The sequence below is a fragment of the Coregonus lavaretus genome (genome assembly GCF_964263955.1).
Source record: "Coregonus lavaretus genome assembly, chromosome: 37".
Lineage (NCBI taxonomy): Eukaryota > Metazoa > Chordata > Actinopteri > Salmoniformes > Salmonidae > Coregonus > Coregonus lavaretus.
The window spans coordinates 30,030,420-30,048,680 of NC_140024.1; the positions used below are offsets into that span (position 1 = coordinate 30,030,420).

The 18,261-nt window shown below is 41.5% G+C and overlaps 1 protein-coding gene across 1 annotated transcript; it reads left to right on the forward strand.

The window, feature by feature from the left end:
• The first annotated feature begins 868 nt into the window (after nucleotides 1-868).
• LOC311111318 (RNA-binding protein, mRNA-processing factor 2a-like) lies at nucleotides 869-12,344 on the forward strand. The gene is made up of 8 exons (XM_084154040.1): nucleotides 869-1,213; nucleotides 4,264-4,341; nucleotides 5,880-5,918; nucleotides 6,403-6,465; nucleotides 7,695-7,845; nucleotides 8,599-8,747; nucleotides 11,102-11,174; nucleotides 11,294-12,344. Exons 1-7 carry the CDS (start codon nucleotides 980-982, stop codon nucleotides 11,165-11,167), a joined length of 780 nt encoding a protein of 259 aa, XP_084010166.1. The 5' UTR covers nucleotides 869-979; the 3' UTR covers nucleotides 11,168-11,174; nucleotides 11,294-12,344.
• Nucleotides 12,345-18,261: the final 5,917 nt, after the last annotated feature.

Genomic DNA, 18,261 nt, shown 5'->3' on the forward strand with positions numbered 1-18,261 from the left:
TTTGAGATCATATGTCATAATCTAATTAAATTAACCGATCTTTGTCTTCAATAATATTCTGAGCAGATGGAATCATTACCGTTATGCATTATACAGAAAAGCATTTTAAAGAAAACAGATAGATATGGGAAATATTTTGCCTAAAGTAGGCCTATATTAAATATCAACTTTCGAAAATGTAATTAGGCTAATAAAAGAGAATGTTTTATCAGTGATAATAAATATTTTTAGGCTATATAAAACAAATATACAGCTCACAATTAATTAACATTAGCCAATGATACACTAACATATATTTTTCAAATTAAAATGGCTTATAATGTCACAAATCTAAAATATAAAAGGCCTATTCATTTAGTATTAAATACTAAAGTATCTCAAATAACTGGCACAAATAATAGGTGTTTCTGTAATTCGATGGCTGGTGTTTTTTCTATTAAAGTTAAGTCAATTTGTATCAAACAACACTGAAATTGTATATGAAATAATCTTCCTTTTTTAATAGTGAAAATAATCTCCATCATTATTTAAAGGCTAATTATATTTTACAAGAAAAAAGATACTCGAAGTGCATGTCAAACAACCATACATTGAGATGTATAGGTCTATAATAAAAATGTGTGGGATGCTCATTTTATAGGCAGACAAAAAGGGAATGTATAGGTTGCGAAAATATTTTCTATTGGCTCATGGTCTCCCATAGAAACGGTGATGCAGTTATGAAGGGGCAGGGTTTGATACCAGCTGAGGCGGATCTCCAACATGATTACAGCACTCACAGGGCTGGAACATAATTGATGACCTAATTGCAAAACAGGGGAAGGACCGCGGAAACGCGCTCCAATGAAAAAGTTGACTTGTTCTCCCACCAGATTCCCCAACCAAACGCAATTGATGTGAGCAGAGGTGCATACGAGCACTTCTTTCCCCCTGTTGCACCCTCACACTGCACTTATTCACCTTTAGTTTATTTTTATGAATGATTATCTCTCGCAAAACATCCTTGGATACTTCGGCTACACCACGAACTCACCTCGGCACATCTTTCCTGAAGTATAAACGCCATCAAGACTTCAACCACAAGCGCACTTGGGGAAAATACTCTAAAAACTTCACATTTTCTTCTCTAACTGACGCTGAAGTAAACCTCAACATGTCTATCACAAGTCTGAAGTCTGATTCCGAGACGAACAACGTTTCCATAGAAGAGGAGGTAAGAATATGGTCTTTGGTGTTTTTTTACTTGTCATAAAAGTTCTGTATCAGAATGTCTTTGTTTGGAACCGGTTGTGAGTGTGCCTACGAAGTCTAGTCTGGAAGAGATGCAAAGTAGCCTACAAATTGATTTCCTCCCCCTAATTGTAGGCTAATTCATGTTAGACTGATTCAAAACCCATTGCAAGAGAAAAAGGGTGTGAAGTTATATCTAGGTATGGTTTTCTTAAGTCGTTCGTTTCCATTGGAGGTTCTGAAAAGGGTGTGCCTCAGTTTTTTTTTAATGGACGTTTACATTTTTATGATTGAAAGTAAAATGATTGTTTTTTGCGGGGGTTGGTGTCTTTAAATTAGGTCTACAGTAGATTATTGTTATGGCGAACGTGAAATATTGGGTTAGACTATAGCCTAATTGCCATGACATTTTGGCTGAATTTCAGGATTTATTTTGATTTTGCTTTTAAAGTCCCAAATCTATTCAATGTTAAATATTACAATTGTAGATCTATAGGTTAGGCTTCATTTTAAACATTTTAACAAATCCGCAGTAGGCCTATGAATTGATCAGGTATGTCTGTCCTGTAGCTTTATGGACAGACCCACCTGATTTCATATACTGCCGATGAACTTCAGCGCACACTATCTGCACCGTCGGACTGAACCGGACTTTATTTTGCCATCACACACATTTCGTATCCTAATCTGATCTGTGGTCAGTAAAAAATGTAAAATGTATTTCCAATCTTGCAGTGTAAATAAATAAAATAAATAAATGTCCTCTGGTCTGGACATTAACTGGATAGATCCACGAAATCCACCAACGTTTGGTAGGTAGGCTTACAGCAAGTGGATGGATGGATTGCCAAAAGGACTTCATAATTTCCCTTACATATCCCAATCAATTATTTAATTTTGTTCCAGATTCCAACCATATACCTTATTTTGCGTTTGCCTTGTATTATTTAGGCCCTGTAACCTACACACACTTGAGTGTATTTTTGATTAACCTTCAACAAACATTAAATTGTCCAAGAAACCATATTGTTCTAAGGTTAAACCATTTTTTAAATGACAATCAAAATTTGAAATCTTTTAACAGTAATGCTTATTTTCTACTCCGTAGTCAGATGTTCAAATTAGGCCGATGAGTTAGTCTAGATGGGACGGGGCTGACAGTACGTGCCATAGACTTGCATGGGAGTTCTGTCGCAGGAGCACCTGAAATGTTGGCGCTGTGGTTCGGAGGCGCGGGTCAAAGGAAGGAAATGGTGTCACACTGTGCACTGTTGTCCGCCGCTGTTCCTCTGGCAGTCCATTGTGCTGCACAGGCCTCCCCACAGAGTGGGAACCAATGGCCCTTCTGTAGGCCTGTTTATTTCCTCAGCCACTGCAGGGTTCAATGGACAACATTACAGGCCCATGTTTGTGTTGGATTCACATGTGGAAATCCGTCCCTTTTTCCCTCTCACTAAATAGATCGCAGCATTTACACAGGCAGCCCAATTCTGATTTCACTAATTGGTCTTTTGACCAATCAGATCAGCTCTGAAGATCTGACGTAAAAAGATCAGATGTGATTGGTCAAAAGTCCATTTAGTGGAAAAAAATATCAAATTGGGCAGCCTGTGTAAACGCAGCCTGAGTCATGAGGGGCAGCACATCACTACTTTGTTCTTAAAGACAACACCACCATTTTAGGTCGCCGTAGCACATCGTCCTTTGTTATTGCTTTTTTATGCTGCATGTTCAAGGATTTGGGCCGACATCTGGGGGCATGTAGAGTGAGCATTCCTTCAGTAGCCTAGTCATTGTGGTGTGGCGGTACTAGTTAGAGTGGTGTGGCGGTACTAGTTAGAGTGGTGTGGCGGTACTAGTTAGAGTAGTGTGGCGGTACTAGTTAGAGTGGTGTGGCGGTACTAGTTAGAATGGTGTGGCGGTACTAGTTAGCGTGGTGTGGCGGTACTAGTTAGCGTGGTGTGGCGGTACTAGTTAGAGTGGTGTGGCGGTACTAGTAAGAGTGGTGTGGCGGTACTAGTTAGAGTGGTGTGGCGGTACTAGTTAGAGTGGTGTGGCGGTACTAGTTAGAGTGGTGTGGCGGTACTAGTTAGAGTGGTGTGGCGGTACTAGTTAGAGTGGTGTGGCGGTACTAGTTAGAGTGGTGTGGCGGTACTAGTTAGAGTGGTGTGGCGGTACTAGTTAGCGTAGTGTTGCCCAGAAGCGCTCCATTATCTCTATGTAGGAAAATGGTTTGGTTGTGTCACTAAGCAAGTGGTATAGCGCTTTATTCAGTCAACTAGGAATAGGTTAGTCTGTTAGGAGATTCATGTCAAAACTGTCCTTTGTACAGTACAGAAAACATCTCAATTTGTTTTGACATTTCAAACTGCATCAGAGGTGGCCAATCCTCCCCTGCCGACGACCGGTCTGTGTGCAGGTTATAGCCAAGCAGTAACGCCTGATTCTGCAAGTTCTTGACAATAACAGATCGCAAAGAATATTTGAACATATCAAGACGGTGCTCCATTTTCAGGAGCAAGATTGTGTGCACAATATCCCATAATATGTTAATGAGTAGAACCTGGCCAATGAATCTGTCCTTCAGTCACGATTCTATGATATATAATATGCCATTTAGCAGACGCTTTTATCCAAAGCGACAGTCATGCGCGCCTATATTTTACGTATGGGTGGGAGATGAACCCACTATCCTGGCGTTGCAAGCGCCATGCTATACCAACGGAACCATACAGGACCACATTGCCATACAGTCTTCTCTAATGTTCATGACTGATTCTATTAAAATGTATAAAGGTTTTCCTATAAAATAAAAATCATTTGAATCCTATGCTCTGGCCGCAGTTTTTCAAGGTATCTAGCCGTATTTCCCCTAACAGATAGGATTAAATGCACAGAAATAGAATGCTGATTCATCCATTCTATTACTATGCATTTAATCCTGTCCGATAGACGAAATCCGGATAGATAACTTTAGAAAAACGGGGCCCTGGAGATAGTCTAGACTGTTTTTCATTGAGTTTTGTTTTCCAGGTACGAACACTCTTTGTTAGTGGCCTACCAGTGGATATCAAACCTCGTGAACTGTACCTGCTGTTCAGACCATTTAAGGTAAGCATACTCTTGGGATTAGTTACCGAGGCGATGGAAGAATTTGGCCTCCATATTTTCGTAATTGTCCACTGCAACGGAGACAGCAGACAGTCCACTCTTGTCATTGGCTTTTCTGTTCCGTTTTAATTTCCTGCATTTTAATTCTCTGCATTTTCAAATTAAAACATTTCATAATGGGAATAAACAAAGGACATATTATCAGGAGTATTCTTTGTAAACGCACGTGTCAACGGACAGCATCGGGTGCCAATAACGTAGCTTAGCTGAATTTAGTCCCTTAAATGTTTTGACGTTTTTGCAAAAGCAACAGCCCATATGGTTAATTATGTTGTGATTATCATCTTACAATACCACGGAAGACTCCAGAAATATTAAAAGGAGTAACACTAAATCACTGTTCATCTACAATATATTGTTCATTATTAATCTACATGTACAGCTTCATAACCCACCCCCACCCTCCCTCAGACCAAAATGGAGGTGGTATCCATCACACATGGATGGTCTTGTGGAATGTGTAAATGAGTAGCACTGCTATTGGCCAACTATCCCGGTGACCCAACTCCCCTCCAGGTCAGGAAGATTAGGATTCTTCCATTTCGTTTCGCGTGTGATTCGGGCCAAGCTTTCAAAGCAGTTCTATGAAATCACTGAAACCAGGCCGTTCTCCATGTCTGTTTTCATAGATTAGATTCCATTGTATATATTGTTTGCCATAGACTGGCTCTAGTCTATACTCTCTGCTGTTGTATCATTCTGTATATTGGATCTGAAGCTTGATTTTGGCAGTGGACCTCCCAACCCTCCCAGCTGCTTTACTGTTTTTCCCAGAACACCACAACCTAAGGCCCACATGCTTTTTAATGATTTGTATGAAGCAAAGTAGATGGGATTCAGCTGCTTCTGTTATTAGTTGTATGTATTTAGTGTTACATTTGTGTTGAAGGTGGTTTGGATTTCCTGACAGGATTGAAACACTCCCAACTTCACATCGGCTTAAGTTGTTTAATTTCCCATGTCTGTATATCAGGATTAGAAGATCTCTCATCCATCAATACCACAGTCAGGCCAACATCCACTACATTCCCCAGGAATCTGACTCATCCTGACATCCAAAGCCAATTTTTATAACAATGACTAAGAATGATTCACATTAATAGTAATTCACTAGCTGTTGAACAGCCTATGAAGTTCTGGCATAGTTCAGGAGAAGGTTGGAGCATCAGTTCACAAACTAGTTAGACCTACACAGTAACATAAAATAGTTTCCTTTAAGATGAGACAAAAATACATAATTCCAGACGGTCTGTGGATTTCACCTTTTTCTTTATCGACATACCTATATGGTTAACCATGTTACCGTGTGCTTAATCATGTGTATGACGGCCCCCTTTCCATGCAGCGTATCAATTGCGTGACCCCCAAAATACAAGCGCCACGCTGTCAGGTTTCTCCTCATATGGTGAGGGGAGTGTATGTCTGGCTTCCTGCATGGGACTTCATGGTTGTTAATTGGAGGTATTTTCTTCTTACAGGGTTACGAGGGGTCACTGATTAAGTTGACATCAAAACAGGTGAGAAGCTTTCTGTTATTACTACAGCGCAATCATGGCCCCCTAATGAAGGCTACATATGGAGTATACCACCTTGGCTGGAGAGTGGAATTGTTCAGTTTTCCAATAACAATTTGGATTAGCTGTAATCAAAAAGTGGTACATAGCTAATTTAATGTAGGATTGCTAACATTGGTCTAGTTAATCATTTTTCAATAGGTAACAACACCTTCCCATGCAGCTGTCACGCATTCATCTAATAAGATTAAACCTTTATGTGGTTTAGCTTTTGTTGTGAAATTGTTTCAAACTGATTGGAAAAAGTGATTTACTTATTATTATTATTGCGATCCGTTTGCGCTCGCCTTGTCTAATGCATTTATGATTCAGTCACACTGTATTCTGACCATTTACCTCAAGTGCACTTGGCCAGTGTTGTTCCTGTGCTAACCTGTGGAGGTGGACATTAGGCCCCTCTGTCTGAGTGTTCTCTCCTCTCTTCCAGCCAGTTGGGTTTGTCACCTTCGACAATCGGACTGGAGCCGAAGCTGCCAAAAACGCATTAAACGTAAGCATCAGACCAGGCGGACAGTGTTGACAGTAGCCGTGAATTGTTGCAATGGCTTCATCCTCCCTGGACACAAGGACTTTGCCCAAAATGTGTTGCGTTGTTTGTTATTTTGTGGCATATACAGTAGTTACTCTGTAACACTTTACGTAAAGCCTGCATGTTTTGTGCTTTATAACTTGGTATAAGCCTTTTTATGTCTGTAACCATTAGAAGATTACACCTAAAGGTGGCATACATGATCATGACGTCATCGAGTCTTACAGAACTGTCAAAATGCGTTATACCTGCAGGCTTTGTGTTAGCGTTACTTTGACTCTGTCTCCTCTGTCCTGTTTCTAACCTGTAAGGTATGGATGGGGGTTCACTGCTGGGCTAACTGATCTCGTCTGATCACTCAAACAAAGCATTTTCTCTTACAATTCAAGGGCAGGGCCATTTTTGGAAACAGAGACCAGAATCCTGTAGACTTACGGTAGTTAACCTTGGTATAATTGAACACATCTTTCGTAATACGGTACAGCTCTCCTAATTTGCATATCACTGCTTAGCCATATAAATATATAATTACGGAGCTACATTGATAGTTTTGAACACCTTCTGTAATATAACCTCTTACTGTCACTATGTAGCCACAATGGCCGTATCTAACACAGCTCTCATAGCATAGTCTTCCTCATATGGACGTCACAACCTGTAGCCACATAAGCAGTCTCACACTCACACACCAACATACTCACCTGCATGTGGGCACAATGCTTAGGGCACAGAAACACAACCAGGGTCAACCACATCCAAGGCCAAGTCTTTCACAGCTTCCTCTCCTCCTCGTCTTCTCTCGTCATGAAAGGGCTCGATATGGTGGAAGCAATAGGCTGACTACCTATCCACACCCTGTGCCCTTAAGTGGTCATGGAGAGGAGAATACTAGTGCCCTGTAGACTACTTTAAAAAGGATGCATCCTTCCACCCTTTTCCTCTTTGACGTCGTCACTGATCTGATGCGGTTGGATTGGTCGAGACAATAGGGGAAACTTTACTTTTCTTATCCAGTCACGTATAGATCAGTGGTTACCTTAATGAAGGTGGGGAAACAAGGACGCATTGGACAAGTATTGGAGCGGGGCCAATGGAGAGGGGGTCATGTAAGGCTGAGACACACTTGCCCTAGGCCTAGACTCACCTAGGCCGCCTCCTTTACAATCCTGTGTCCCCGTCTCTCCTCTCAGGGCATCCGTTTTGACCCTGAGTGCCCCCAGACCCTGCGGTTAGAGTTTGCTAAAGCCAACACGAAGATGGCAAAGAGTAAGCTGATGGGCACACCGAACCCCACTAATATCCACCCTGCTCTAGGAGCTCACTTCATTGCACGGGACCCATGTAAGTTGTTACGGCTTCACAACAACACTATAGCCTCTACCCACTCTCACCACTGTGCCAATCCTCAGTTCCCCCCCCCCCCCCCTCTCTTGCTGGGCGCGTTGAAGTAAAACCCACAATTGGGTGGAATAATGAGCTAAAGACTAACTCACCCGCCACATGCATGCCTCATCGGACTGTAGATGTAGTTATAATTTTTTTTTTCTTCAATTTAGAATTTCTACAGTGTCTGTGCTAGTCTGACTCGGCCTAGACTGCAGGTGCCCCCTCTGTTGCCCATGCACCTGCTTGTTGCCCCTGGGTGAGGAGTGGCACTGGATGGCCCCGGCCTAGTTAATGACCTTATTGATGTTTAAATGGTACTGGGATGACTTCTACCGGGCTTAGTTGTTATATTGATTTGACTTAAAATCCCATAAGACCACAAATTTATGACTGTAATTGCTTAACTTCGCTGACTGTAAATTGGGTTTACTGTCAGCACATGTAAGTACGCCATACTTTTTATCTGAAATATTAACGCAAAGAGGAAAGCAAGACAATGACGACTTTCCCTACTTCAACTTTACAGTTCACATGTACTACATAGAGGATTCAGTAGGGTTCTGAGTAGTGTTCTAGTTTGTCTTTCAGCTGTCATTCAGTTAGCAGCTTCTAATCACTACTGATAATGTCAATGGGGCATTTGCACAGATGGTGGTTATACCCAATACTGTGTTTTCCCCCATTTTTTTGCCTCCTGCATGTTTCCAGATGACCTGACGGGGGCAGCGTTGATCCCAGCGTCCCCGGACGCGTGGACCCCATACCCCCTGTACACCACGGAGCTGACCCCCGGGCTCCCTCACGGCGCCTTCACCTATCCAGCGGCGGCTGCTGCTGCTGCTGCCCTCCACGCCCAGGTACGGGACCAACCGGTCTCTTTCCTCTTCTCCCCTCTCCTCTCCACTCACTGCAGTTCAGTAAGAATGGAGGCCAATAGGCTCTTCCTTGTGCTCTTGACATCCTCCCAGCGACTGTCATTAGCCCAATTCAATGCCTTGCCACCGTCCGTAAAGGTCGACTCAGCGATACGACGCCATCAAACACGTTGGGGTGACTTCCCGCTTGCAGATGTCAACGGCAACAGAATTGTTGGCTCTTTTGCATACTTCCTTGAAGCATGTCAACTAGGACAAGCTGTTAGTGGCAGTCTTGGCAGATTAGAATTGTATTGTTTTCTGTGAACAGGAAATTGCCCCGCTGTGTATGTCATATAGTCTTCAAAGCAACTTATACCACAGAGGAAGTTATTTCTGACTCACTGAATAATTGTTCTCTATTCTGTTCTCTACGCTAGTAGCATCCATTCCTCTGTTCTCTACGCTAGTAGCATCCATTCCTCTGTTCTCTACGCTAGTAGCATCCATTCCTCTGTTCTCTACGCTAGTAGCATCCATTCCTCTGTTCTCTACGCTAGTAGCATTCATGTCCTGACGGACTCCTCACGCCACATACTTCCATCTCCTCACAGCCCCTCCCATTGGTTCTCACCAGTCACAGCCCCTCCCATTGATTCTCACCAGGGAAGAGCCCCACTGCTCCGTAGGTGTCTGGGCCTGAAAGCTGCAAGTGTGACTGGAGCCTTTAATGCATCCTCACCTTCAGAGTTCACTTCCTTCCTGCTAAGTCAGTATGCAGCCTCACACCGTAGGGTCATTAGGGAGAGGAGTCCATAGATCCTATTAAATTACTTATTCTACATTTATGGAGGAGACACTCCTACCCAGTGGTGGAAATGGACTTGACTCAGTTAGGGCAACCCAGGTAGGGAGGTCCGGGGACAGACTGATGGACGTATCGCCGGCAACACAGTTTACACACAGAATCCAGGGGCCACGTTCAGTGGGAAAACATTGTGACACGTTGCGGCTAGAAATATCATGAACAGATGTAATTCAGCCACAGTTAATGTCAGAGGCATGTTTGTTCTTTTATATATTCCTATCCAAACGTTCGACAATGTCGTGCCTTGTTGAACGTGGCCCCGTTCTAGGGGGTTCCCCCTCAATTCCACCACTGCTTCTACCTTCGAGTGAGACTGTCTTGGGAGGAAACTAGCAAATGATAAAGAAGCTAGCTATAGGACCCTTCAACCAGCCTTTCCATTGGTGTGTTGTAGGAATGCTCTCAAAGCAAACTGAGGCAGAAAACACTGGGTGAAGTCCTTCCATTGATAGCTAATTGCTGTCTGCATGCTGGTATAATGGTACAGTGGGCTACACTGCAGTTGTCCGGTCCAGCAAGAATAGTGGAAATGGTTTCTGCCACGGGTCATTTGAAGTTCCACGCCGAGGTAACTTCCTTGTGTAATGTATGAAAACAGTGGAGTGTTACTCTGTGAAATGGGCAGCGATTGTGGCCTTTTTCTTTGGGCAAAACAACCTCAGAGAAATGTGTGGTATTTACTGGGAGAGAACTGTCGGTCATGACGATCTTCTTTGGAGGTGCCAACTTACTGTCCACGTCCTTGCTTGGAACAAAAGCTTTTCTGTTAGAAATGCAAAGGAGAGGGTTCCTAATTGCCATCTGATGAAGGATCCCGCAAATGCTCTGAATTTGCTCCCACCAACACTCCTGTCCAATGGATGAATGAGGAAATACACTGAACTTGGTATAGTTGTCAAACCACCAATGAATTGTAAGGGCTCCAAAACCAAAGCTTACCGTACAATTATCAGGGGTTCACCCTCTCGCGGTCAAAATTCAGGTTTCTTTTGTTTGATGAAATCCTAAGGCAATAACTTGTCTACAAAGCATGAACCATTGTTCTTGTAGATTTTGTACCGTGTCATGATTGACCTCACTTTAGTCCAACCAAACTAGTTTGACCAGAGGTATGGGAAGGTAGTCGTCACTTAATTAGTTACCTTTTTAAGATGGAAATGTTTAACACATGGAATAGCTTGCTTGTCTCATTTCCATTAAGGTCTTGTTATGACATTGTTGTGCATTGTCATAATAGGGCAGCTGTGACCCACATTCCCATGGTCTTTGAATGACCAGCGCTTAAAGGGACAGTTCATCCAAATCTGTTTAAATGCATTTATACTTTTAGAGCTTTTCAATGGGTGAGAAGACTTCAGTCCACAATTTGGAAAAAGTTAATTTCCCTTTCCGTTTAAAATCTTGTTTCCGACAGTCCTCCTGTTGGAAAATCTTACAGGTTGCGATCAATTGTTATTCTGTCTGACTTTGGTTTCTTTGATCTCTCTAGATGCGCTGGTACCCTACTCCATCTGAAACTAACCAGCCAGGATGGAAGTCCAGGCAGTTCTGTTAGATATTTAGTGAGTATCTTTTATACAAGTGCTTTAATCAAAGGTTTTTCAGAACATGCAATATGGATGACATTAAACTGATTGAAAAATGACAACTTTTTTTGTTGTTGTCCAATTTCCCCCTTCAGATGTATTTTGGGATCCAGACCTTCTCCGTCCAGTTGAAGGAAGGTTTTACTGAGCTCATCATTAATTTAATCAGGTTTATTTAATGGACAAATGTGCATTACGGACCTATTTATGTTCTCTGGCTTCTCTGGAGGGGTCTGAACTGACAACACCTTGCTGTCGACAGATTGAGCTGATGATTCCTTTTGGCAACTATTCCGGTACCATCTTAGCACTTCCAACCCTCACGCGAGCCAAGTCAATGCAATGGGTCATTATTTGCTGAAGAAAATAACATCCTGAAGAAGTTATACATTATAAAGCTACTCCTTGGGTTATGGCTCAGAGGTTAGAGCTGTCATTGCATGTTGAAGTATTTTTGGCATGAATTAGAAAGCAGAGTTCTGTGTATCCTCGTTTTTCTTAGTGCTTGTGTTGCCTCTTTACCTGGACCTAGAGTCTAGACAATGAATCCCCTTTGCTTCCTGTGTATTTCTGGTCGTACAAGTGAAAGATGGACTGTTGTGTAGATGGCTCCTCTTGCATGGACCTTTTAGAATGCACCTCTAGGTTCTGACAATCCCAGTCTCTCCCAAAATATCAATGTCTATAAAGAGTATATTTGAGCATATACAAAGTACAAGTATTTTTGTACTTTTGTTTAATGTATATTTATGCATTTTTTTTGTGGTAATAAATAATGATTCTGTATATGTTTGTTTAGGAGTATTTTGTGTTTTGGTGGTGTTTTGATCTATAATCCTGTTTAAGTACTTTAAAAAAAGTGCAATTGTATTTGTTTTATGAGGGAGGTCTCCTGAAATACTCAAGAATTCTAAAAGTGGCCCATGTGCCATTTGGACTGCTAAAAATTTGATTGCTGATTTTTCAGAATGTGAAACTGGACTACAGACATGAAGGGGTTGCTTTTGGGGGCCATTTTTAAATGGCCCAGTAGGATTAGGTGGATGGAGAAATTTAAGTTTGCAGTTTAGAAAATGTTTGTCTCTGTATCTGCTGAACATGAGATGTACAACTGTTCCCGTTTTATGAATTAAACAAAGTGAATGCATTTGTTGTCTTATTGAATTACCAAGGTTTTAACTATGCACTTTTGTCTATTACACGTAAGCTTTGGCTTTGCTGACTTGACTCCACTTTACAGTACATCACAGCTGAATTTGATGTTTGCAGGTCAATTATTCATTTTAAATGTGCTATTGTATTCGTCTCTGTTACCAGTAGAGCTGACCTACACCACACTCTGCCTTCTGAAGATGTTAAGTGTTTCTGCCCAACCAAGCATGATGGCTACTCAAGGGACTGTTAAGTGGACATTTTTCAATAGAACAGCTGCTTATTTACATTGGGTGACGCACGGCTGTGATTCTGTCAATTTTCATGGCCTGTTTAGTGGCCAGAATAAGGATTCATTTAGGTATTTAATACAATTTTGGCCTATGACTAGGTTATAATGTTTGGACCCCAGGTAGAGTATCTGCTGCCTTGGCAGCAGCTAATTGGGATCCATAAATACAAAAATATAATTTGAAATATAAGAACTATGAAATAATTTAACATTAAAGCAAAGACGCTGACCTATCAACCCAAACTAATCCACATCGGCTAGACTGGATAGAAATTCAAGTAGAACCAAACTGCCTTACCTGGCCTGTTCCATCACACACCAGTAAATACAAATATTGGTTGTAGGCACTCTTGCTCCAATAACAATAGACTATAGCCATCTCATAATGGGGAAAATGATTTCAGCAGCATATTGTGTACACAGTATCAACTGTACACAACCTTGGATGTGGTTTGTGATTAATTCTGTTTTTACAATCTGTGTCTAAATCCTAATGAATAACATTCAAACTTGAGTTCATAAAAAGCAATGAATCTCTGCACATCACAGTAGCTTGCCCTTCAGGAAAACATTAGGACATACAACACAAGACTTGTGCTTTTATGCAAGAGAGTTGAATTGACAGGATATCGATGACGCCTGCTGTGACATCATGCACACTATGGATTAAGGACAGATGGGTGCTTCGGCGGCCATCGTCTGCACCAACCAAATCTGGAAGTAAAAGGTAGAGCAGGTCGAAAACATCCTTGTCTTTCCAAATCATTTTATTGTAATCAGTAAGCAATGAACAGAATGTTATGTGAGATCATTAAAAATATTGTGTTTGTGAATGAATCAGAATGAAATTGTATTTTGTAGATTTGTAGCCTAGGCCTATTTGAATTGGTATGTGTTAGTAAACTGATTTATTTCACAACAGATGTAAACAAGTGTATCAGATGTTACCAAGTGTTACTGATGTAAACGAGTGTAACTGATGTAAGGAAGTGCAGATAGTTTTGCTTAGTCAGTTCGATACCCCAACTGACATACAGTACTATAACCAAATATTTCACAATTTACCATTATGATGAATAAATTATGATCGGATGGATGGATTAATATTACTGTATTGATCCCGGGGGTCACAGGCTTATACAACAACATACACATTATAACAACATAAATCCATTTACATTTTAGTAGACGCTCTTATCCAGAGCGACTTACAGGAGCAATTAGGGTTAAGTGCCTTGCTCAAGGGCACATCGACAGATTTTTCACCTAGTCGGCTCGGGGATTAGAACCAGCGACCTTTCGGTTACTGGCACAACGCTCTTAACCACTAAGCTACCTGCCGCCCCAATTACATACCATTTACATACCAATTGTTTTTATCAGTGCTGTATATATACACATGTGCATGTATGTTTTTTTGTATCATTAGATACTTGTTTGAATAGGTCAGACTAGAGATTGCCCCTATAATATAACCACTGAAATGTCCCTTATGGTGACATCCATTGGGGGAAATGCACGTTATTTATACCCACTCAGATAGACAGGTTAACATGGGGGATGTTTTGGCATGGTGGTCAATGGCCAACAATCTGCATATGAAAGGAAAAAGGAATCGTTTCAAGTTCTATTTGTTACATGCGCAAGTACAGCACCAGTGTACAGTGAAATGCTTCACTTGCAAGCCCTACCCAGCAGCGCAATAGTGACAATCGAGAACCATCAGTTATACAGGTATTGAATTCCAAAGCAACTACAGGTATGTAAACAACTCCATGAGAGCGGCACAGCGGTGTCATCTACAGGTACGCAGTCACACAATAACCATGTTCACTTTAGTAGAGCAAGCATGCCCCCTTGTGACAAAAGTAAGTAATAAAATGTGTTCGTTCTGGTGATGTTCTGCAATAAGCACAGAGGCCCCATCCATTAACAACCTGTAGCCTCCACTCCTTGGCACATGAGTTCATCTGAGAGGATTGGATATGGAGAAAATTCCACCATGCTTAACCATATTGCTTAGACCTATCCAATCCTCTCAGATCCACACGTGTGTCAAGAGTCAGGGCCAAGGTGTTGTTTCTGAAATAGGGTCTGAAATGCTTGTGATTTTACAAACTATAAGGATATTTTAATTTGGAGTTGACAGCCAATGTAGGCATGCAGTAAGGGCAGCCAGCTGAAATGGGAAAATAAGTGTGCGAGGGACACCTATGAATAACATTTGAGTGTCTGAGAAGCCTACCTTATTCACAAATCCATTCTAGGATGTAATACAATTTGAATATGTGCTAAACATTACTACAAGGGCATTTGAACTCTTGAACTTGACATTATTTGACGAGCAAATTTTATATGGTTGTTATTTCAAACTGTTGTTAGTCGAATGCTGTTGCTAGGGAAAATATGTCACCCATGTCCACAGACACTATCAACTGCAACAGTTGTAAGAGACAGAGCATGAACAGGCAGGCGTTAGATATTCAACATATGTGTCAGCATCACCAATCTGTTGTGGCTTCTAAAAGGCTGAAATGTTTATAAACTGTTATACCATGGCATTGTTGAATACTCCTTTCTGATTGGCTTGAAGGGCATTCTAGAGCATGCATTATTTCACTATAACACAGGTATATCAGCATGGTAGAATTAATTGACTATAGTTAATTTTTTATGTTCGAGCTGCTTTTGAAAGCAAAAGTCCAATTGAAAACATGATTGGCATTGTTGAATTCTATTTTCATAATAGCAAACTAGGACTGATGGTTTTTAGCTAAATTTGCAAGTCTGTTTGTTTGGTTACCAAGGCAACAGATGTACACTACCAGTCAAAAGTTTGGACACACCTACTCATTCAAGGGTTTTTCTTTATTTTTTACTATTTTCTACATTGTAGAATAATAGTGAAGACATCAAAACTATGAAATAACACATATGGAATCATGTAGTAACCAAAAAAGTGTTAAACAAATCAAAATATATTTTATATTTGAGATTCTTCAAATAGCCACCCTTTGCCTTGATGACAGCTTTGCACACTCTTGGCATTACCCGACCTACGTACAGTACCTGACCCTGGACCTAAGATTAGGACTAGGATATTTATGTAGTTCTGTTCAGTGAACTAGTACATTAGATACGGTCTATTATGGTCAGGACACACCTAGGGGCCCAGTTGTAGGCTACAAGGTGTTGCTATAGGCTAATAAAATAATAGTGACATTATTTCATTACAAAAAAGTAGCTTTACAATATCAATTTAAAATGGCTATCAATTATACATAATTGAGTATCAATAATTATATGTGGACATTGGCTCTGATCAGACCCTACACCCAAACGAGGGCACTACATTCATCCACCTCTAGCCTGCTAGTCCCCTACCTCTAAGGAAGCACAGTTCCCGCTCAGCCCAGTCAAAGCTAATCGCTGCTCTGGCACCCCAATGGTGGAACAAGCTCCCCCACTACGCCAGGACAGCGGAGTCACTGACCACCTTCCGGAGACACTTGAAACCCTACCTCTTTAAGGAATACCTGGAATAGTATAAAGTAATCCTTCTTCCCCCAACCCCCATAAAAAATAAAAATAAATAGGTGGTTGTCCCACTGGCTATCATAAATTGAATGCACCAATTTGTAAGTCGCTCTGGAGAAGAGCGTCTGGTAAATTATGTAAATGTAAATGTAAATGACATTGACGTTTTTTGACTGTGTTAGAAACCCGATGTTTTTCATGAAATTGCATATTGGGCCAACTGACCTAAAAAGGAACATTGCATTAATTTTATGCAAGGGGGTCACCTGGTGACTAAAGTGCAGGTAAGCAAATGTTGGTGTGCTCTTACATTTACATTTACAATGTATCCAATTATAATTTATTGTGAGGGAGTTTAATAGAACATTTCAGTAATTTAACAGACACTCTTATCCAGAACGATTTACGACTAGGGTTAAGTGCCTTGCTAATGCACATTTACCTAGTCCGCTCAGGGATTCGAAACAGCGACTTTTTGATTAAGCGCTCAACGCTTTTAACCGCTAGGCCACCTGTCACCTGTCACATTTTACATTTCAGTCATTTAGCAGACGCTCTTATCCAGAGCGACTTACAGTTAGTGAGTGCATACATTATTTTTTTTATTTTTCATACTGGCCCCCCGTGGGAATCGAACCCACAACCCTGGCGTTGCTAACGCCATGCTCTACCAACTGAGCTACATCCCTGCCGGCCATTCCCTCCCCTACCCTACCCTGGACGACGCTGGGCCAATTGTGCGCCGCCCCATGGGTCTCCCGGTCACGGCCAGCTACGACAGAGCCTGGATTCGAACCAGGATCTCTAGTGGCACAGACCACTGCGCCACATTTCTCTGCAGCACTCTCATCAACTAATTTATTTCAGCACATTCCAAAAGTTGGCTACTGTTTCGCTCCAGCATTCACTCGTGAAAAACACCTGTCAAATGCTGTGTTCATAACCAAGTGGGAAGGTGGTAATTTCGCGTTATGAAGTAGTAAATACTAGTTGGACGCATTCATGTGCTTTGAAGTCGTTGAGATACGCCGATTGGCTAATGGCAAACAAGATGCGTCAACAATAAATTAAAAGTACAGCTATCATGCTCGCAAACAAATTATAGTGTTCAAAACCCATATTAATAGATAGCTTTTTATAAATAATGTGTTGTTGTTCCATTTAACAACTGAAAATGCTGTTCTCGAGGTAATTTTCTTAGTAGGTGACGTCAGAGGTCAGCCTGTGGGAGAAATCGGCGCTCAGGGATGATAGATGAGGGACGTTCAAGTGAATTTTTCCCAGTCGTATACAAGGGTCTATATGAAGATAAAGCCATCGATCACGTGACACCATCATTCCTATGCGAAGACTCAATAGCGCATTGAAGCCAAATTAAGTCGGTTAAAATGGCGTCTCATGGAGATTTATAACGCGTTCAAAACAACTGGGAACTCGGAAAAATACGATGTCAAATCATGACGTCAGTGATATTTAGGTCGGAAAGTCGGAGCTCTAGAACGAGGCCAGAGTTCCTGGGTTGGATTTCCGAGTTTATTGACCCTTCAAATAGAATTTTCCCAGTCGGAGCTCGTTTTTCCCCTCGAATTCCCAGTTGTTTTGAACGCACTGAACTCGGATGTCGGAGATTTCCCAGTTCTCAGTTGTAACAAACGCAGTTTGAGCTAGTCCCGGAAGTGACGTTCCAGGCTAGCTCAGTGCTGCCACCTCTCATTGAGGAACTCAAGTTGAAGGCCAACCGGGGTACTGCATGCTGCCAAGGGGTGAAAGTAGATTTAATTTCTTCCCAGTACGGGACTCCCTATGTGTGCACACTCTTGCACGCGCACCAAAAAAATGTATGGGCCTAATCATAGAATTCTATTAATTCAATAGGATCTCTGTAGGCTAGTCGTAAAGATTTGTCATTTAACTTCTAAAATGTATGACCTTTTATTGTGGAATAAACACAACCAGTCATGATGTTTTCATCTGATTGTCAAACAATAACTTAAAAGGGCTCCTTTACTGGGCTACCCCCACACGTTCATCCACTCGCAACAAATCTCCAGCCTCCAAACAGTGGTGAATGGAAAGAGACAT